The sequence below is a fragment of the Electrona antarctica genome, assembly GCF_951216825.1.
Source record: "Electrona antarctica genome assembly, chromosome: 15".
In the NCBI taxonomy this organism is placed as follows: domain Eukaryota; kingdom Metazoa; phylum Chordata; class Actinopteri; order Myctophiformes; family Myctophidae; genus Electrona; species Electrona antarctica.
Genome location: NC_136796.1, coordinates 20,832,636 through 20,849,908, shown reverse-complemented (window position 1 = coordinate 20,849,908; position 17,273 = coordinate 20,832,636). Strand labels below are relative to the sequence as shown.

The 17,273-nt window shown below is 44.9% G+C and overlaps 1 protein-coding gene across 2 annotated transcripts in view; it reads left to right on the top strand.

The window, feature by feature from the left end:
- The first annotated feature begins 734 nt into the window (after window positions 1-734).
- tmem64 (transmembrane protein 64) overlaps window positions 735-17,273 on the top strand; it is a 33,654-nt gene continuing 17,115 nt past the window's right edge. The window contains exons 1-2 of one of the 2 annotated variants that reach the window (XM_079522873.1): window positions 735-1,195; window positions 1,827-2,762. In XM_079522873.1, coding sequence (XP_079378999.1) covers window positions 2,034-2,762 — 729 coding nt within the window. In that variant the 5' untranslated portion in view covers window positions 735-1,195; window positions 1,827-2,033. Of the gene's footprint in view, window positions 1,321-1,826; window positions 2,763-17,273 lie in introns of both variants that reach the window. The other variant, XM_079522872.1, reaches the window with a different exon arrangement.

The window sequence follows — 17,273 nt, the reverse complement described above, 5'->3', positions numbered from 1 at the left end:
TTCTCTGTTGCCAATGGTTGGGACAACAAGGACGCATGAGAGACAAAAAAGAGATATAGTAGGGCCTCGTAGGCATGCATGATGAGTGATTAATGAAGGGCATTCCAGAATTTGAATTGAATCCAGTGTCACAATAGTTTAATGTGAAGGCAACGAACTGTGATCAGAGGTGACTCGTGAGCTAACTTTTAGGTTGGAGAATGAGTGTTATTATTATTGTGGTTGCCTATAGGCAAGCAGACTATGACTATATATCAATCAATCAATCAATCAGTAGGCCTACATGTGGTTTCTACTTTACTGCTGAGTGCTCAGATCCGGTCTAGAGCCCGCCTACTGTATAAGGTCATCTATAAACACGTTGCACCCAAAATGCACCCACATAGATTGTTTCCGTATTCGCTCTAGACTGGATCTGCAGTACATTGATAACGGACAGCACCCTATGGACAGGCAGGCGGGCGTTACCGTTACCATGTCTAGAGACGGACGTAGTTTAGAATCATGCTATGGACAGCACTACCTTCGGCGGAGACGTGTAGCGGTCGGTAGCGGAACTTTGCTCTGCCTCTGATCGGCCAGTCGGACATTTCCGAGTGCGAGACAAGGGAGCTTCCTTGGTGCGAGATTCCTCGGGGCTCTCGCGATGGTCGTCGGGGGGACGTGATTGGCTGCTGGTCACGTGGCGGTGTGGGGTTCCTTGGCATTGTGGGACACAAACAGACAGTGGCTGGTGTGTGTGTACTGTGTAACCACACAGCAACAACACTGACACACACATTAATACAAAATACACACACAGCTGCTGGAATCGGATCACAACAACACAAACGGGCTTCTATATCCGATCCGATCGCGTCTCTCTGTGTGAGTGCGTCTGTGTGGACGGCGGGTTAACGGTGGCGGTGCGTCCGGGGGACAGAGACCGCTGCAGAGGACGCCTGGCTCGGCTTGACTGTAGGCTGTAGCCCCGCTGGCTGCTGCTGTTGCGATGGGACCGGGGGGGGACAGGAGGACTTTGTCCCCGCAGGCAGTGACGGCAGTAGCCGCTGCATTGATTGATGCTAACTGTCGGTTAGCTGGAGCTCCGGGAAACAAGGAGCACTAAACCAAGTCAACCAGAGACAGCCAACCTAGAGCCGCCGAGCCAAGGAAAAGTTTTTGCACCGATTCACTTGAAACCGGGGTTGAAACGGTTCGTGTTATTTTTCCTTCCACGACCCCCTTCTCTTCTCCTCTCCCCTCCTGTCAGTTGAGTCCACGTTTTAAAGAAGCACAGAATGGCGTGTGTTCCGGACAGACTGCATGCTGACCGTCTATGTAAGCGTGTGTGTGTGAGTGTCTGTGAACTGACATGTACAGTACAACTAGTAGTTGTAGGGCTGTCAGCTATATCGATTATGTTCTTCTGCTGTTGTTCTATTGATTGCTTTTTTGATTAAGTGAATAATCAAGAAGTGCCTTTTTATATTCATAATGTGAGAACAATTCTATAATAGATTTTCTTATTATATGTCATGAAAACAAGCTCACTTGTGATAGATCTGCTATTTTGTAAAACTAATTATTTGTAATTATTATCTGTTGCACCACTTCAAATTCAGTTAACTGTTGCACCAACTAAACTAGTGTACCCAAGATAGTGCTTATATCACTATAAGACTCTAAATTTGGGGTTAATGTCTACTCTACAGCCTCAGGTTGCCAACTTGCCAGCCACTTATAATATCTGCTTATATAATATATATATATATATATATATATATATATATATATGTATGTATATATGTTATTCTCTGTGTTTGAAATTCTAGTTCTCTCCACAGAAATGTCTCCCCAGCGAGCTCTGAAGCAGAAGAGGGAAGGTTAAAGACGGTTGGCCTGAACTCCGGCCGGCCCCTCAGGACTTTCTCGACGGGGGGCCCGCCACCATCACCACCACCCCTCAGATCGCTCTCGACGGGGGGCCCGCCACCATCACCACCACCCCTCAGATCGCTCTCAACGGGGGTCCCGCCGCCATCACCACCACCATGTGGACATCGGGGTCCGGCACAAGCCTGCAGCTCTTCTCCAAGCTCCTGAAGCACGCAGCGGGCAAGGCGCAGATCCAGCTCAACCGCTGGCTCCAGAGGACCGCCGCCGACGAGTCGTGCGACAAGATCGACATCCTCATCTGCAGCGCTTTCGACGAGAGGGGCGTCGTCGGGGTCAAGTCCGACGCCAACCCCGAAAGCCCCGGCAGTGAGGCCGGCACCGCAGGGGCCTCGTTCGCCTCCGGCAGCGGGGAGTTCCGACACCCGTGCTGCATCACCACGTGCTGCTTCAAGAGCGCCTTGCTGGCGTGCATCCTCACCGCCGTGTGCTTCTCCTCCGTGGCGCTCGTGCGCCAGTACCTCAAGGACCTCCTCCTCTGGGTGGAGAGCCTGGACAGCCTGGTGGGCGCCATGCTCTTCATTGTGGGCCTTATCGCCGTGTCGTTCCCGTGCGGCTGGGGTTACATCCTGCTGAACGTGGCGGCGGGCTACCTCTACGGCTTTGTGCTGGGCATGGGACTGGTCATGGTGGGCGTGCTCATCGGGACCTTCGTGGCGCATCTGGCGTGCAAGCGGCTACTGACGGACTGGGTGCTGAACAAGGTGGGCAACAGCGAGCAGCTCAGCGCCGTCATACGGGTGGTGGAGGGCGGGAGCGGACTCAAAGTCGTGGCCTTAGCAAGACTCACGCCCATCCCCTTTGGGCTCCAAAATGCAGTTTTCTCGGTGAGTATATGTGATGTCTGTGCTGTGGTTTAATGTGCGTTTGTGATGTCTGTGTCAGCCCTTCGTTAGAGGGGTAAAAGACTACCGGTATTTTGTTCTGCTTCTGCAGCTCAATAAGAACAAGATGATCATCATAAGAAGCTTATTTGTTCAGTTTGGCAGTTCTTGTACCTCCAAGAGTTTCTAGCTAGGAGAACAACTCCGCTAGCTTAACATTGTGTGATACGATCAGACACTCAATGTGCTCATGTCGTGATTTGTATGGTTTTCTGCTGCAAGCAACGTACTATGGGCGGTTTTGAAGTAAAGGTTGATTGTGGCGGTTTAGGATACAAACCTCTATAATCCCTCTCTCTGGGAAACTACCACAAGCACAACCAGATTGCAATTTATGAATGGAGAGAGTTTGATGTAAACAAACGGTGACGATCTGTGGTAATCACTGTTCCAGTAGTGTATAGATTGAGTGGGTAGAACGTTGTCAACACAGAGCGTAGCCACAGCGAGTATGAAACTCTCTCGCCAAACCTTCGTCGGTTTGGGAATGCCGTAAAAAATAGTTTGGCATCGGTTGTATCGAGTATGCTGCAGTTCAGGTTTTTTGAGAGTTCATGGCAACCGTTAAAGACCACTCCGAAATCGCAGGTACCGAAATCTCATTGGCTGATTGGCCTGTGCGAGGGCCACTTAATCACAATCACTGTTTTATATGTGGCCGTAGTTCAGTGCCACTTGAAAATGCAGATCTGCAAGCTCATAACGTGCCACGTCATTGTTGTGCTATTTCAATGGCATGTTGTTTGCACAGATGCTAAGTAACAGTTTATTGTGTACCCGGTATCCTAGTTTCTGTGAGGCACTGCATTGTTCTCTGTGAGGCACAGCATTGTTCTCTCTCAACTATGTGATTATTTACCTTTTTATTGACATTAAGAAAAACCATGCTTACTCTTGCTTATTCTGATCTCAGACTTGTACTGTATTACATCGCTCTGGATAAGAGCTTCTGCTAAATGCCTACGTTATAAATTACTAAATTGTAGATCTGCTATTTTTGGACAATAGGGACACCGGGTTGAACAGGGAGGAATGCTTGACATTAGGACCAAAGTAACCCTTCTCAGCTACAGTAAAGTCAGGTTGCAATTATGCCACCAAACCTACACCAAGAAGACAAGTGTTTTAGACGAGAGCATGGGCCTTCATCAGGGGTACGGGACCCCTAGGCCGGGGTCCTTAGAGTTACTGTAGGGAGGCCAAATATGGGTGGGCTTGTAGATTGGCTATTTTCGGTGAAGACATTTGGTGTGTCATGCAGAGGGACAAGCAGACCATGTACAGAGCCAATAACGTTTACTAGTTATTGAGGGCTCTTCAAGTGGTTAAATGTGTGAAAATTCACATTAACATGACTCCAACTATTAACAGAAAAGATAATGTGAAAACAAACAAACGAGCTGTCAAACTAGTCGGTGAAGCTATCTATGAAATCTATGAAAAAGTTTAATCAGTGACACACACTTTTATGTCCCTGCTTCACCATTCACATCTCTGTACCATAAAGCGCCAGAAACAAGGGAGTCCACAGCCAGAGTTGGGTGTTAAATCATGTTAGTGGAGTAATGCTGTCCATGCATGGCTTCCATTACCTGGAATGACCTGCTTCCAGTACAGTAGCTCTGCTCCTGATACTGTAAAACAAACCAGTGCTTCTCAAAGTGTGGCCCAGGGACCCAAAAGCTCAACAGTTTAAACACGCAAGCCATATTTTATACAATATTTCAGGCTATTCAAAATATTATATATATTTCCCCACTCTGTCCTGTGGAAAGCCTGTATGACTTAAAACATATTAAAAACGCGATTAAACAATGAAAACATAACTCGCGAACGGGAGGGAAAGTGTTCTACAGTCAACTTGTGTAACTCGTATTCAGGAGTCAAAGTGTTAAGTTTGCCTGGTGGATAGTGATGGATGGGGATCCACCTGAACTGAAGCCGCACCCACAGCTGTTGTATGATAAAGGGGGAGGGGTTAGGGCAGAGCAGTCAGAGCAGTGGTTCTCAAATTGAGGTCGGGGTTCCCCTAGGGGTCCTTGAGGGGGTTCCAGAGGGTCTGTAGCAAAATGCATTAATATAGCATCACAATCACTTGAAACACACCATATTATACATAGTATACATCTTATATATATATACAGTAAAAAAGAATAATAATTAAAAAAAAAGAAAAGAAAAGAAATATATATATATATATATATATATATATATATATATATATATATATATAAACAAATCTCCCTGGCACAAAATACTTTCAGGTGGGTGTCTGTGGTGGCTAAATACAATATTAATTATTTGGCTGGACTCGTCCTTGACATGTAAATAATAAACACTAGAAATCTAGTGTCTGTTGGAGTTGTTCTTTATTCAGGACACTTCTTCTGAACTCCCAAAATAACTGGGTTAGGTTGTGCAGCTCACTGTAGCGCTTGAGGTGTCATATCTATTACACAACCTTTAAGTGCTGTTCCATTTCTTCTCTCGGCACACTTTTTACAATCTTTTGAAAGTAGGCTCCACGTCAGCTGAAAGGTAAACTGAGTGAGTACATTAAACTCAAGTACGAAGTGTGAAGTACTTTTATTTTATTTGAGTAGTTCAAATTTTCAATGCTTTATACTTCTACTCCGCAGCAACTTTTGACTCCGCCCACCACAATTATTTGAAAACTTTACTTTAGTTGCTGGTTACTGTGCAGATTTAGATTTAGATATTTTTACATACACATACATTCGAGGAGTAGTTCAGCCAAAAAAAAAAAAAGTTCTATCAATTACACACCGTATGGATTTTTGTATTATTATTTTGTCGCATTCATGAGCCAATAATTTGACGATCGGGTTATCACTTATCAATCAGTAGAAAACTCCGCCGAAGATTCCGCCGGTCATCAAATTACTGTTTAGGAATGCGACAAAAACCACGGAGTGAAGTGAACTACTCCTTTAACTACTTAAGCCCTGTGTTCTACTTTGGTTACAAGTAGAATAGCCGATCTACAATGACAATCTCACAACATTGTGAGCTTGAAGATTGTCTATATTTGAAATATTTTTAAAGAATTTGTGAATTGGAACATTTGTCATAATGAGTGATTTTACTATCTACACTGGTATTGCTATTTTTACTTAAGTACAAGTACTTCCACTGCTGTTCCACATGATGCTGAGGTCCACTGCAGTGGGTTGAACACCTAATCAGCTCCATTCATATCTAGGAGTTACGCAGGTCCCAGCAACGTTATGATTGGTGGGTGGGGAGGGTACGTTGATCCTCTTGAACCGTACTGTCCCAATTCTGCAGGCGAACATTTGGAGTGAATAGCAGACAAGTTGTTAGGGTTGGTTTCCGGGAACGGAGGAACAGGATCCAACATTGAGGAACTGCAATCGGTTCCATCACATTTGGAACCGTTTCCGGAACCGTTTTAATGACACTATCAAAGCTGGTATGTGGACTTCACAGGCCCTATTTTCGCCAGCACCTTTCCCCTAAACTTCTTTGTGGGTTTATGCTATTTTGAATTGAAAACATTTTAAAATTGTTCAACTAGCCGATCTACATCGACACGTTGTGAGCATGTAGATTGACTATTTGAACAATTCATAAATCTTTTTCAAAATAGTAAAAAAAAGTGAAAGAAGTTTAGGGATAAAGGGTAAGGCACTGGCGAAAATCGGGCCCCACGTCTGCTAATACAGTTACAATAGCGGTGGTTTTCAAACTGCTTAATGTCAAGGATCATCATAACTCTGAGAGTGTACAAATGGAACCAAATGGATCTTGGATCAACACATTTTGTGCCCAAGACGTCCACAGACCTAGGCATGTAGTGCCCAAGATGTCTGTGGACGCCATTTTGAAAGAATGAAAGGGCACATAATGTGTTAAGCAGCGGTGGCTTAGGGGTAGAGTGGCCGGATGGAAACCGCAAGGTTGCCAGTTCGAACCCGGGCTCCCCCAGAGTTAGGGTCGAAGTGTCCTTGAGCACTGAACCCCTAATAAAATTGCTCCTGATGTGAATGTAATGTAATGCACAATCTATGTAAAGCGCCTTGGATAAAGGCGCTATATAAATGCACTATTTACCAAATGCACCATTTATGTTTATTTTAATTATCAATCAATTGATTGTGCTCCAACTTGCAATATCCCCGCGACCCACAGGTTGAGAACCACTGGTTTAAAAAGCCCATAGGCAAGCAGTCAGTTCATGTGATCTAGTCTCCATCCGTCTGTCTCCCTGTTGAAACACAGTATTTCAGCAAGGTCACCACACTGCGCTCCTACAGTTGAACCTGACGCACATGACCTTCACTCAAGGCATGAATAATTTAGACTGGCTCATTACCCTGCTCAATTAGCAGCCGACCCATGACGCAGTTCTGGGTCCGATTTTAGGGAGTCGTTAGACCATCAATGTTTTGACCCATGTATTGTAAAATGAAAATTAAATATATATTTGGGAACTTTTACCAGTTATTATAAGCAAACAAACAATTATATAAATAAATAAATATTTAATATATATAAGGTAACTATATTGAACTTCAATAAGAATGTTGAAATTATACAATGAGCATACATTTTATGTTGTTTTATTTAACCCCTTCAGTCTGTATTAAAAAAAAGGAAATCTACAAGCTCATAACGATGTTAGAGCTTGTAGATTGGTTATTTTGGGGGGAAGAGTTTTAAAAATGTTTGAAAGTGGTTAAAGATCAGGACCCAACAGCTGCACATGTATAATGTCATCAAACAAGTCAAATTATGTCCTAATATAGGGGCGATTATGGGACTTCTCAGAGACACTCGGATCAGCTAACACAGGGAAGCTGTCTGAACCTTCCCTAAAGCATCTGGGACAATGCTCCACACGTCCCAAAGTAACTCTTCTCCCTTCTGGCTCCCAAAGTGTTGGAAAGAACTCTCCAATTATCCGCCGGAATCTGAAGACTCACCGTAGTCCTGGGCCATAGAGCACTATCTGAAGACTCACCGTAGTCCTGGAATCTGAAGACTCACCGTAGTCCTGGGCCATAGAGCACCGTAGTCCTGGGCCATAGAGCACTATCTGAAGACTCACCGTAGTCCTGGGCCATAGAGCACTATCTGAAGACTCACCGTAGTCCTGGGCCATAGAGCACTTGAATCTGAAGACTCACCGTAGTCCTGGGCCATAGAGCACTTGAATCTGAAGACTCACCGTAGTCCTGGGCCATAGAGCACTTGAATCTGAAGACTCACCGTAGTCCTGGGCCATAGAGCACTATCTGAAGACTCACTGTAGTCCTGGGCCATAGAGCACTATCTGAAGACTCACCGTAGTCCTGGGCCATAGAATCTGAAGACTCACCGTAGTCCTGGGCCATAGAATCTGAAGACTCACCGTAGTCCTGGGCCATAGAGCACTTGAATCTGAAGACTCACCGTAGTCCTGGGCCATAGAATCTGAAGACTCACCGTAGTCCTGGGCCATAGAGCACTTGAATCTGAAGACTCACCGTAGTCCTGGGCCATAGAATCTGAAGACTCACCGTAGTCCTGGGCCATAGAGCACTATCTGAAGACTCACCGTAGTCCTGGGCCATAGAATCTGAAGACTCACCGTAGTCCTGGGCCATAGAATCTGAAGACTCACCGTAGTCCTGGGCCATAGAGCACTTGAATCTGAAGACTCACCGTAGTCCTGGGCCATAGAATCTGAAGACTCACCGTAGTCCTGGGCCATAGAGCACTATCTGAAGACTCACTGTAGTCCTGGGCCATAGAGCACTATCTGAAGACTCACCGTAGTCCTGGGCCATAGAATCTGAAGACTCACCGTAGTCCTGGGCCATAGAATCTGAAGACTCACCGTAGTCCTGGGCCATAGAGCACTTGAATCTGAAGACTCACCGTAGTCCTGGGCCATAGAATCTGAAGACTCACCGTAGTCCTGGGCCATAGAGCACTTGCACTAGCCTTGACGACCATGTAGTCTTATGCAAAGGTTACATTGTAATTTAGATAGCATGTTATTTAGACAGATGCCAGGTTCGTTTGTTGACCTGGCATCCTATAGTTTGTATAGTTTCAATGTACAGATTATTCGATATTATACTATTAGACTGATACTAGGTTCTTGGTTTACCTATGATCCTAGATTAATGAGGTGGGGTGCATACGTTGGTTAGACATATTACCTACAGTCATTAGTCAGACAAACCTGTGTTGCGGGTTAAAAATCACCCGTGCTGTGGGTTGAAAATCACGGCACGACACTGTTTATACATTTGGTGTTGTGTTTGCCTAATTGCCTTGCTTACTAAGTCCTTCTGGATAAATGCCAAAATTGTAAATTGTACTGCTAACTAAGTAGCTTATGGCAGGGGGTGGGTGTACTGTAGCCGGCCAGCTAGAAGGTCAGGCAACAGGACAAGAGAAGCGTATGGCAGGTCAAATGTATGATTAATGAAGTTGGCCATCCTCCATTCCTAGGTGGAACTTCATTACGTAGCTGCTCTGGCTAGTATCAACCTTTTAACAGTAAAACACCACATAATAAAAAAACGGCACTGTTTTCCAATAACTGCATTGAAAAGAGGGTTTTAATTGAAAAGCAAAGGAGGGAGATTTTAAAAGTAGGGGTGCTGCGACAAGGAATTTAGTAGCCAATACCAGTCATTGATTATCTTCCTATATTCTTTTGGTTCTTTTATTGTGTTGAGGTCTCCTCTATCTGCTGTCATGGAGTAGGCTAGGCTAAGATAATGAAACCACACAGCTGACTGTGCTTAATGGTTGATAAGAGTGGATGACGATGAGACGGGGGAAGCGTTTCTTTTGACCCTCTTTGTTCATACGCTTATGTGACGCTGAAAAATATATGACTACACAGTTCATTTGTAAACAAAGAGAGAAATGTAGTCTATATTTATTTTGTTGTTTTGAACATACCATAATTAAACTACAGATGTGTTGGATCAAAAATCACGGCGAATTAACACGTGGATCTCTCTCTCTCTCTTGAAAGAAAGAAATTGAATGATCTTGCTAGTGTTGAAAAGCCGTCCGATAGGCTACTTTTAGTTTTTGCTGGTTGCGGGACGGGTCGTTGATTCATATATTTGTTTGCGGGGCGGGTTAGGTTCCCAACCGTGGCATGTTAAAAATAAATAAATGACCCGTGCATCACTAGTTACTTCAGCATCTGTACTGGCTTTCACTTCTTAGAATGGTCCTCCCCATATTATTGTACCCATATGATGACACTGTCTTTACACAGACGTGTGGTCAATTCAATTATTTACAGTGGTTCTCAAAGTGGAGTCCGGCGGGGACCCCCAGGGGTCCCTGAGGGGATCCACAGCAAAATGTGGAACAATCACTTGTTATAGCCACAAAGAATAGCCGATCTACAAGCTCACAGAGATTCCGGACGTGACACTTTGCAAGCTTGTAGATCTGCTATTTTTGTTATGTTCGTACACGTACATTTTGAGGGGTCCCTGACATTGAAAAGTTTGAGAACCATTGTTGTAGAATATGCCTGTAGTGTATATCTGTAAAACAAACGGCAGACAGGAGAGGAGAGGGCCATCTATCATAGCCAAAGATGGCTACATATAGCTACGCGTTGTTGCCTGTTGACTGAAAATACCCAGCAATACATTAAGTCAGCAAGATGCTTGATATTTCTATAGCTGTGTGCCTCGGGGGAAGAATAGTCACCCACTCTTCATCCCTTAAATGCAGAGCGGAAAGCTGGAATCGGCACAGGAGAAGAGAACCAGTTTAGCAGGACACATCGCTCTCTTATTTCTCAGCCCCAGTGGCCGTGATTAGGCCTCTCATATTAAGTTTGGCACACTGGTGTCTGGTTAAATCCAGGCCGGAAAATGTGATCAACAAGCTCACAACGCGTTGCAGCACGACACTTTGTGAGCTTGTAGATCGGCTATTTCCGCCGCACGTTGACATACAGTATGGGCAGTTCAACATTGTACCCACTGACTACCACCGATTTTATGCATATTTGGAATGAGACTTCTGAATGAAGGCAATCTGGGAACCCATTCAAGTAATAAAAAAAAAAATAATAATATTGCCTCTAGGGGCACAACCTCCTTTTTGTGTTAAACAGGAACTCTGATTTGGCTCCTCCCCTATTCAGTCCACTACCTTCCGGGCGCTTGCTCTATGTTTCCTTCTTTCTAACAACAAAACAACAACAACATTACATGTTTAAGGCAGACGGCGCTAAGAAATTCTGCCCCTAGCAGAATCTGTCTTGAGAGATTAGAATGAATCTAGCTCACATAGAGGAGAGAGATGACTGAGTGAATTATCTTCCTTTAGACTGTTGAAAGATACAACCGTCTAACTGAGTGGGTAGATAGGCTGTCTGGGAACCAGAAGGTCGCCGATTTCGACCCTTGACCTGCCCCGGCCTAAGTGCCACTGATCTATTGACTTGACCCCTAACAGCCCCCCCTGTATGCTCATCAAAGCCATCTGACTAGCCATCACCTGGGGCAAGCTGTAAAAGCAATTTTATTTCCCTTCCCCCTTGGAACAGAAACGACTGAAAATCGTAATTTAATATATCATACATCAAAATTAGGGGTTTAGTAGTTAATCAAACTAATTATTATTATCAATTATGAAAAACAATCAATTTGAACAAAATAGTCAATGTTAAACGAATACATATTTTCTCAATGTCTGTGATCATGCTATTGTATGACACGTATAAATACATAGGGCTTAATTGGCTCAGACTAATTGATTTAGTTGATTAAAAAAACAAATGTTCTTCTTTTCATGCCAATTAATATAAAATTAAAAACTATTTCTTGATTAATTGAAAACGTAAAGTAAGTATAATCACTAAGAAATGTATTGATAGTTGCAGCTCTAGTCGAAATCAATCAGTTGAAAATGTTATAAATATATCCTAGCCTTGCAGGGGTGCATTAGCCTTGTGCAGCCATACTAATATCACTGCGTAGATATTAGTCTCGTCCCTCTCACTGTTAGATTTATTTTCTCGCAATGTCCCGCCCAATATTTGAATACTGGGCCCTGGTTGGTTGGTTCTAGCCTGGTTCCAGATGAATCTGGTTGGCCGTCACCATTTCGGCTGTGAAGTCCTCCCACAATTGAGAGGGGCCAGACCTAATCTTCCGGGGGCCAGCCTCCATATGCATCGCAAAGGCAGATGAAGGCTGGCTGCACGAGGCTAGGGGTGCATAATGTATACATGATGGACATACTGTACATTCAGAACCATTTAGCATGTTCTTCAAAATGAAATGTCTGTGTAAATTACAAATTATAGCTTTCATGGTTTAGCACACAGGGCTACTCTTCCATAATCCCATGTAGGTCTACGTTATGCTAATGAATACAGATAATATGGTTATGAATCTGATCATCAGGGACCTAACTGGTGTACGGTATGTCAAATACCAAGGTCATTATTTGATATTATTACAAATGACCTTGGAATGCAGAGTATTGATTAAATCGAGGCGGGTTCCTTTTTAAATTGTCATCAAATGATGTGTTAATACCATAATAACACAGTGCAGTGTTTACTTCTTAAATTCACCCAGAAATTCAGTACGAGTTTTGAAAATCCTAGCTTTGCCTAACGAGGTCCAGCCCTGACATCTGGGGATCCTCCCATAGCTGGAATATTTTGGAGCGTGACCTTCTCGGAGGTCAGAGGGGAGCTGACAAAGCCTGCGGTCTGAGCAACAATAGGTGAAAACAGGCGAGGGAATTCACAGCGAGCATGTCCTCCTATCTGAGACCTTCACTGTCATTTCTCTGTGTGGAAATGCCAGCGTCACCAAAGACAGGCCAGTGCTGATGCCCGAGTTAGGCCTGTCACCATATACATAATAGTCGTCTAATTTGAGATAATCGCAATTATTTTTGCATAATTGTCAATCATTTCCATGTTGTGAATCACTTACACTTACATTTTCAAACATTTTTCAAAAATAGCATTAATAGCAGATCTACAAGCTTCATACAATGTAAGCTTGTAGAATTTTCATTATTAAATGCGCCAGTGATTTCTTTGTATATTTAAGTTATTTGTCATATCTGCCCTGTGTAATTTGTGATGATTACATGATTTACATGTAAATCATCAATCGCAATTATTTGTGACAATTAATCGTCAACTTAAATTTGTAATTGTGACAGCCCTAGCCTCAGTTTGACTTTGCTGCAGGCCCGGTGTCGCACGTTGAAAATCTACTGTATAAGCTCACAGCGTACATGTATCTGCTATTCTCATACCCCCTTCTTTAAAGTGGGAATAAAACCGGGTGCGTGGCATTAATCCAACCTCCCAATAATCCGACACTAACCCTAAACATAACCACAAGCGCACCTGGAAGCCACGTACACCACGGGGTGAGTCTTAACCGACCACTTAGAGGAAGCCACGTACACCACGGGGTGAGTCTTAACCGACCACGTAGACGTAGAAGAAGCCACGGGGTGAGTCTTAACCAGCCACATAGAGGAATCCACGGGTGAGTCTTAACCAGCCACATAGAGGAAGCCACGGGGTGAGTCTTAACCGACCACATAGAGGAAGCCACGGGGTGAGTCTTAACCGACCACATATAGGAAGCCACGGGGTGAGTCTTAACCGGCCACGTAGAAGTAGAGGAAGCCACGGGGTGAGTCTTAACCAGCCACATAGAGGAAGCCACGGGGTGAGTCTTAACCGACCACATAGAGGAAGCCACGGGGTGAGTCTTAACCGACCACAAATAGGAAGCCACGGGGTGAGTCTTAACCGGCCACGTAGAAGTAGAGGAAGCCACGGGGTGAGTCTTAACCAGCCACATGGAGGAAGCCACGGGGTGAGTCTTAACCGACCACATAGAGGAAGCCACGGGGTGAGTCTTAACCGACCACATATAGGAAGCCACGGGGTGAGTCTTAACCGACCACATAGAGGAAGCCACGGGGTGAGTCTTAACCAGCCACATAGAGGAAGCCACGGGGTGAGTCTTAACCGACCACATAGAGGAAGCCACGGGGTGAGTCTTAACCAGCCACATAGATGAAGCCACGGGGTGAGTCTTAACCGACTAACGGAATGTCAGACTAATGCACGTCGGACCAACGAGTGCCCCTAGGCTGATTTAGTAGTTTGATTGTGTTTTCCAGTTTGTTTAAAAAAAATAAAAAACTACAACAGGGTTAAAAACATGGCGGGCTGCATAAGGCTACTTACTGTCTGACGTATGTTTCAAGCGCTCGGGTGGCACAGTGGTAAGTGCTTGCCGACAACCGCGGAGGTTGTGGGTTCGAATCCACCGCGGTGCACCGACCCGGCTTTGTCCAGGGTCTATTCTATTGTATACTATACGAACACACTTGGCCCGTGTTCGGGGGAGGGAAGCCGGGTGGGATTGAGACAGATGTGTTGGCTGAAGATGTGTTGGCCAACAGATGTGTTGGCTGAAGCACATGTGTGACTTTAACCTAGGACTGACCTTAACGGGGCTGTCAGGCAGAAAGCTCCTATCACCACATATTTACTTTGTGTTTTTTCGTAAATTATGAATGCCCTAGACTTGATCGTACTACAGCGTCACACACATTTGTTTGAGAGTTTGTAGATGTAGTGCTACTTTTGCTTTGACTCCTGAGTCCTGACAAGGAACAGTTTGAGACATATGAGCTATGAGGTTTCCTCCCAACAGAGACGTGTTGTAGTACCTCGTCCCTCACTCTGGGACACAGCTGCAGCTTGTCAGATTGAGGGTGTGTTAGATATAGGTGTGTCAGTGTGCACATAGAGAAAGAAAGAGGCTTCTGCTGACTGTTTGAAAAGTGCATTATATACAATATTTTATATTAAAAATAATATACGTTTGAAATGGATCCACAAAATTTGCAAATCCACGTGGTGTTAAAACATAATATTTGAAAGTAATTTTAGCCAATTCTGGCAGCTCTGTGCACAGTGCTCATGCAGTATCAATTTGACACAAGACCGGCATAAAACCGGAATGTATGACAGTGACCGGCTGGTCACCGATACGGCCGGTTTGATATAAAACTGGCAATTTTGATTGGCGGCCGATCAATCGCTGCATCATTAGCTTGCACATTAATAATAATAATAACTAGAAATGCACTCTGACGAGCTGCCAACTTGCGCTTCGCACACAAGTTGGCCATGAATGGCCTACTTGTGCGAGCAGAGCGCGCAACTTAACTCAGATGTTTCAATAACTTGGTTGAGGTATGTCTATATAAATCCCGTTCCAGATATCCACTACAACGGGTTCTAAATGTTTTAAGTGTCTATATAATATAAGTTTGAAACTCAAATTGGTTATGTCATCCACATATGTATACATACTAGAATTTCGCGGGCCTTCGGCCCGCTCATCCCAGAGTTGCGTTGCCCCGCGTTGCGATACAGAAGTCCACAGATACAGAAGTCCACAGTGACACGCGTTGTATGCAGCTGTTTTGTGTTGCAGCGCGTGCGCGCGCGCGCGTGTAGTGTTGTTGTTCTTATCCATAACAATAAATGGATCAAATATGCTCTATATTAGTTATGTATAGATTTAAAGCAGTGGCTGTCAAAGGTGTGATCCAGGGACCCTCATGGTTCCTTGAGGGGGTTCCAAATGGACCCATTATAGGTCTGTAACTCTGAGAGTGTACAAATGGAACCAAGTGGACCCTACAGGTCTGTAACTCTGAGAGTGTACAAATGGAACCAAATGGACTCTGTTATAACGTTTAACTGTGATACTGTACAAATGGAATCAAATGGGACTCTTATGGGTCCATTTGGTTTTACTCTCAGAGTTATGGGGGTCCTTGAAATTTCAAAGGGTTGAGAAGCTGTATGCAATGGCTTATGTCTTGTAAAAAGAGAGACCAGCCTATTCTCCAAAGCATGATATCTTATGCTTTGCTAGGTTGTACAAATTAATATTGGGTCAATATAATTTGCAGGACTCACGTGTGTGCTCTCTGTCTCTCTCGCTCTCTTCTCTCTCCTCCGTCTCTGGGGTGTGTGGGGGGGGGGGGGGATTAGTGGCGCTGCCTGCGACAGTGCTATACTTCTCCAGCAGCGGTGCAGAACCGAGAGAGTGACACATTCTTGTGGATGTAAACTGCGCAAGTTGTAGCTTTAAAGTTCGGATTGTGTAGTCGCACCGGTGGTACAAAGTGAATGTTACAACGCGCACGGTGATGTTGTAAGGCGCAAATGCGAGTACCTAGTCGCACTGTCGAGCCCTGTGTAGTGTAGTGGCATTTTCGCTGCATCGCGAGGCGATCCAAATTCCCCCCCGCGCACGCACGCACGCACACACACACACACACACACACTGGACGTAGCTGTGTGTTGTTGCAGCGCGCGCGTGTGCGTGTAGTGTTGTTGTTGTTGTTCGTGTCGATATTTGCGCGTCGGTTTGTCCCGCTTGTACCACGCCAGGTTTGCACAGTGCGCTCAGTGCGATATTTCCGAACGTGGGCGTTGTGTGTGTGTGTGTGGGTGGGTGTGTGTGTGTGTGGCTGGCTGTGTTTTGTTGCGTGGGGATCGCCATGTGAGGGGGCTAGCCAATAAGGGCCCTGTGTTGCATGTGGAGAATTGTGTAGGTGAGTGTGTGTGGTGTAGCCGAACGGGGTGGTGAGGACATGAGGGGGATGTAGCACAGCAATCGGTGACCCCTACATTAAGCTGTGTTGCTCCCAAGATGCAGTGCAAATGCGTGTTGTAGCAACCGTAGCCAATGGGAAAACAGGATGCAGTGTTGCCAGGTCCGCGAATTGTAAGCGAGTTGTAAGTAGCGTGTTGAATGGCATTTTTTCTGGGCTTGTTTTCATAGACCTGGCAACAAATTAGGCGGGGGTGTCGGTGCTTGTGGCGTGTTTGTGTTTATTATTGATATTGATGTTGTTTGTGAGTGTGGACGGGAGGCGGCTGTAGTGGCAGTGCAATGACAGTTTTTACGCGGGTGTTGTTGACTGTGGGCGTGCGGCGCGACATGAGGAGATAGCCGTGGATCGACGCGGAGGGTAAGACTGTGTCGTGTTAGTGTGTTGTTGCAGTGTGTTGCAGCGTGTTGCAGCGTGTCAGTGACGTAGTAGCTGGTGCCTTTTGTTCCTGTGCGTGCTTTTGGGGACATGTTTTCAATTGTATATAAGGATAGTATTTTTGGTGGCCCATTGGCCACACTACTCGCGCAAGTAATAATAATAACCAACCAGTTGAGAAGCAGGAGTTAAACTATTAATCTGGTGTCAGTGAGGACAGATGTAGAGTTGCCCCATATATGCAGATCTAGGTATGTCAAACCATGTATGGCCATCCAGGGTTTGATCATGAGATCAGTGTCGTGATCTTCATATATGGAGATGGCCATATATGGAGCGTGTCACGACTCGAGCGTGATGTCACGAGGC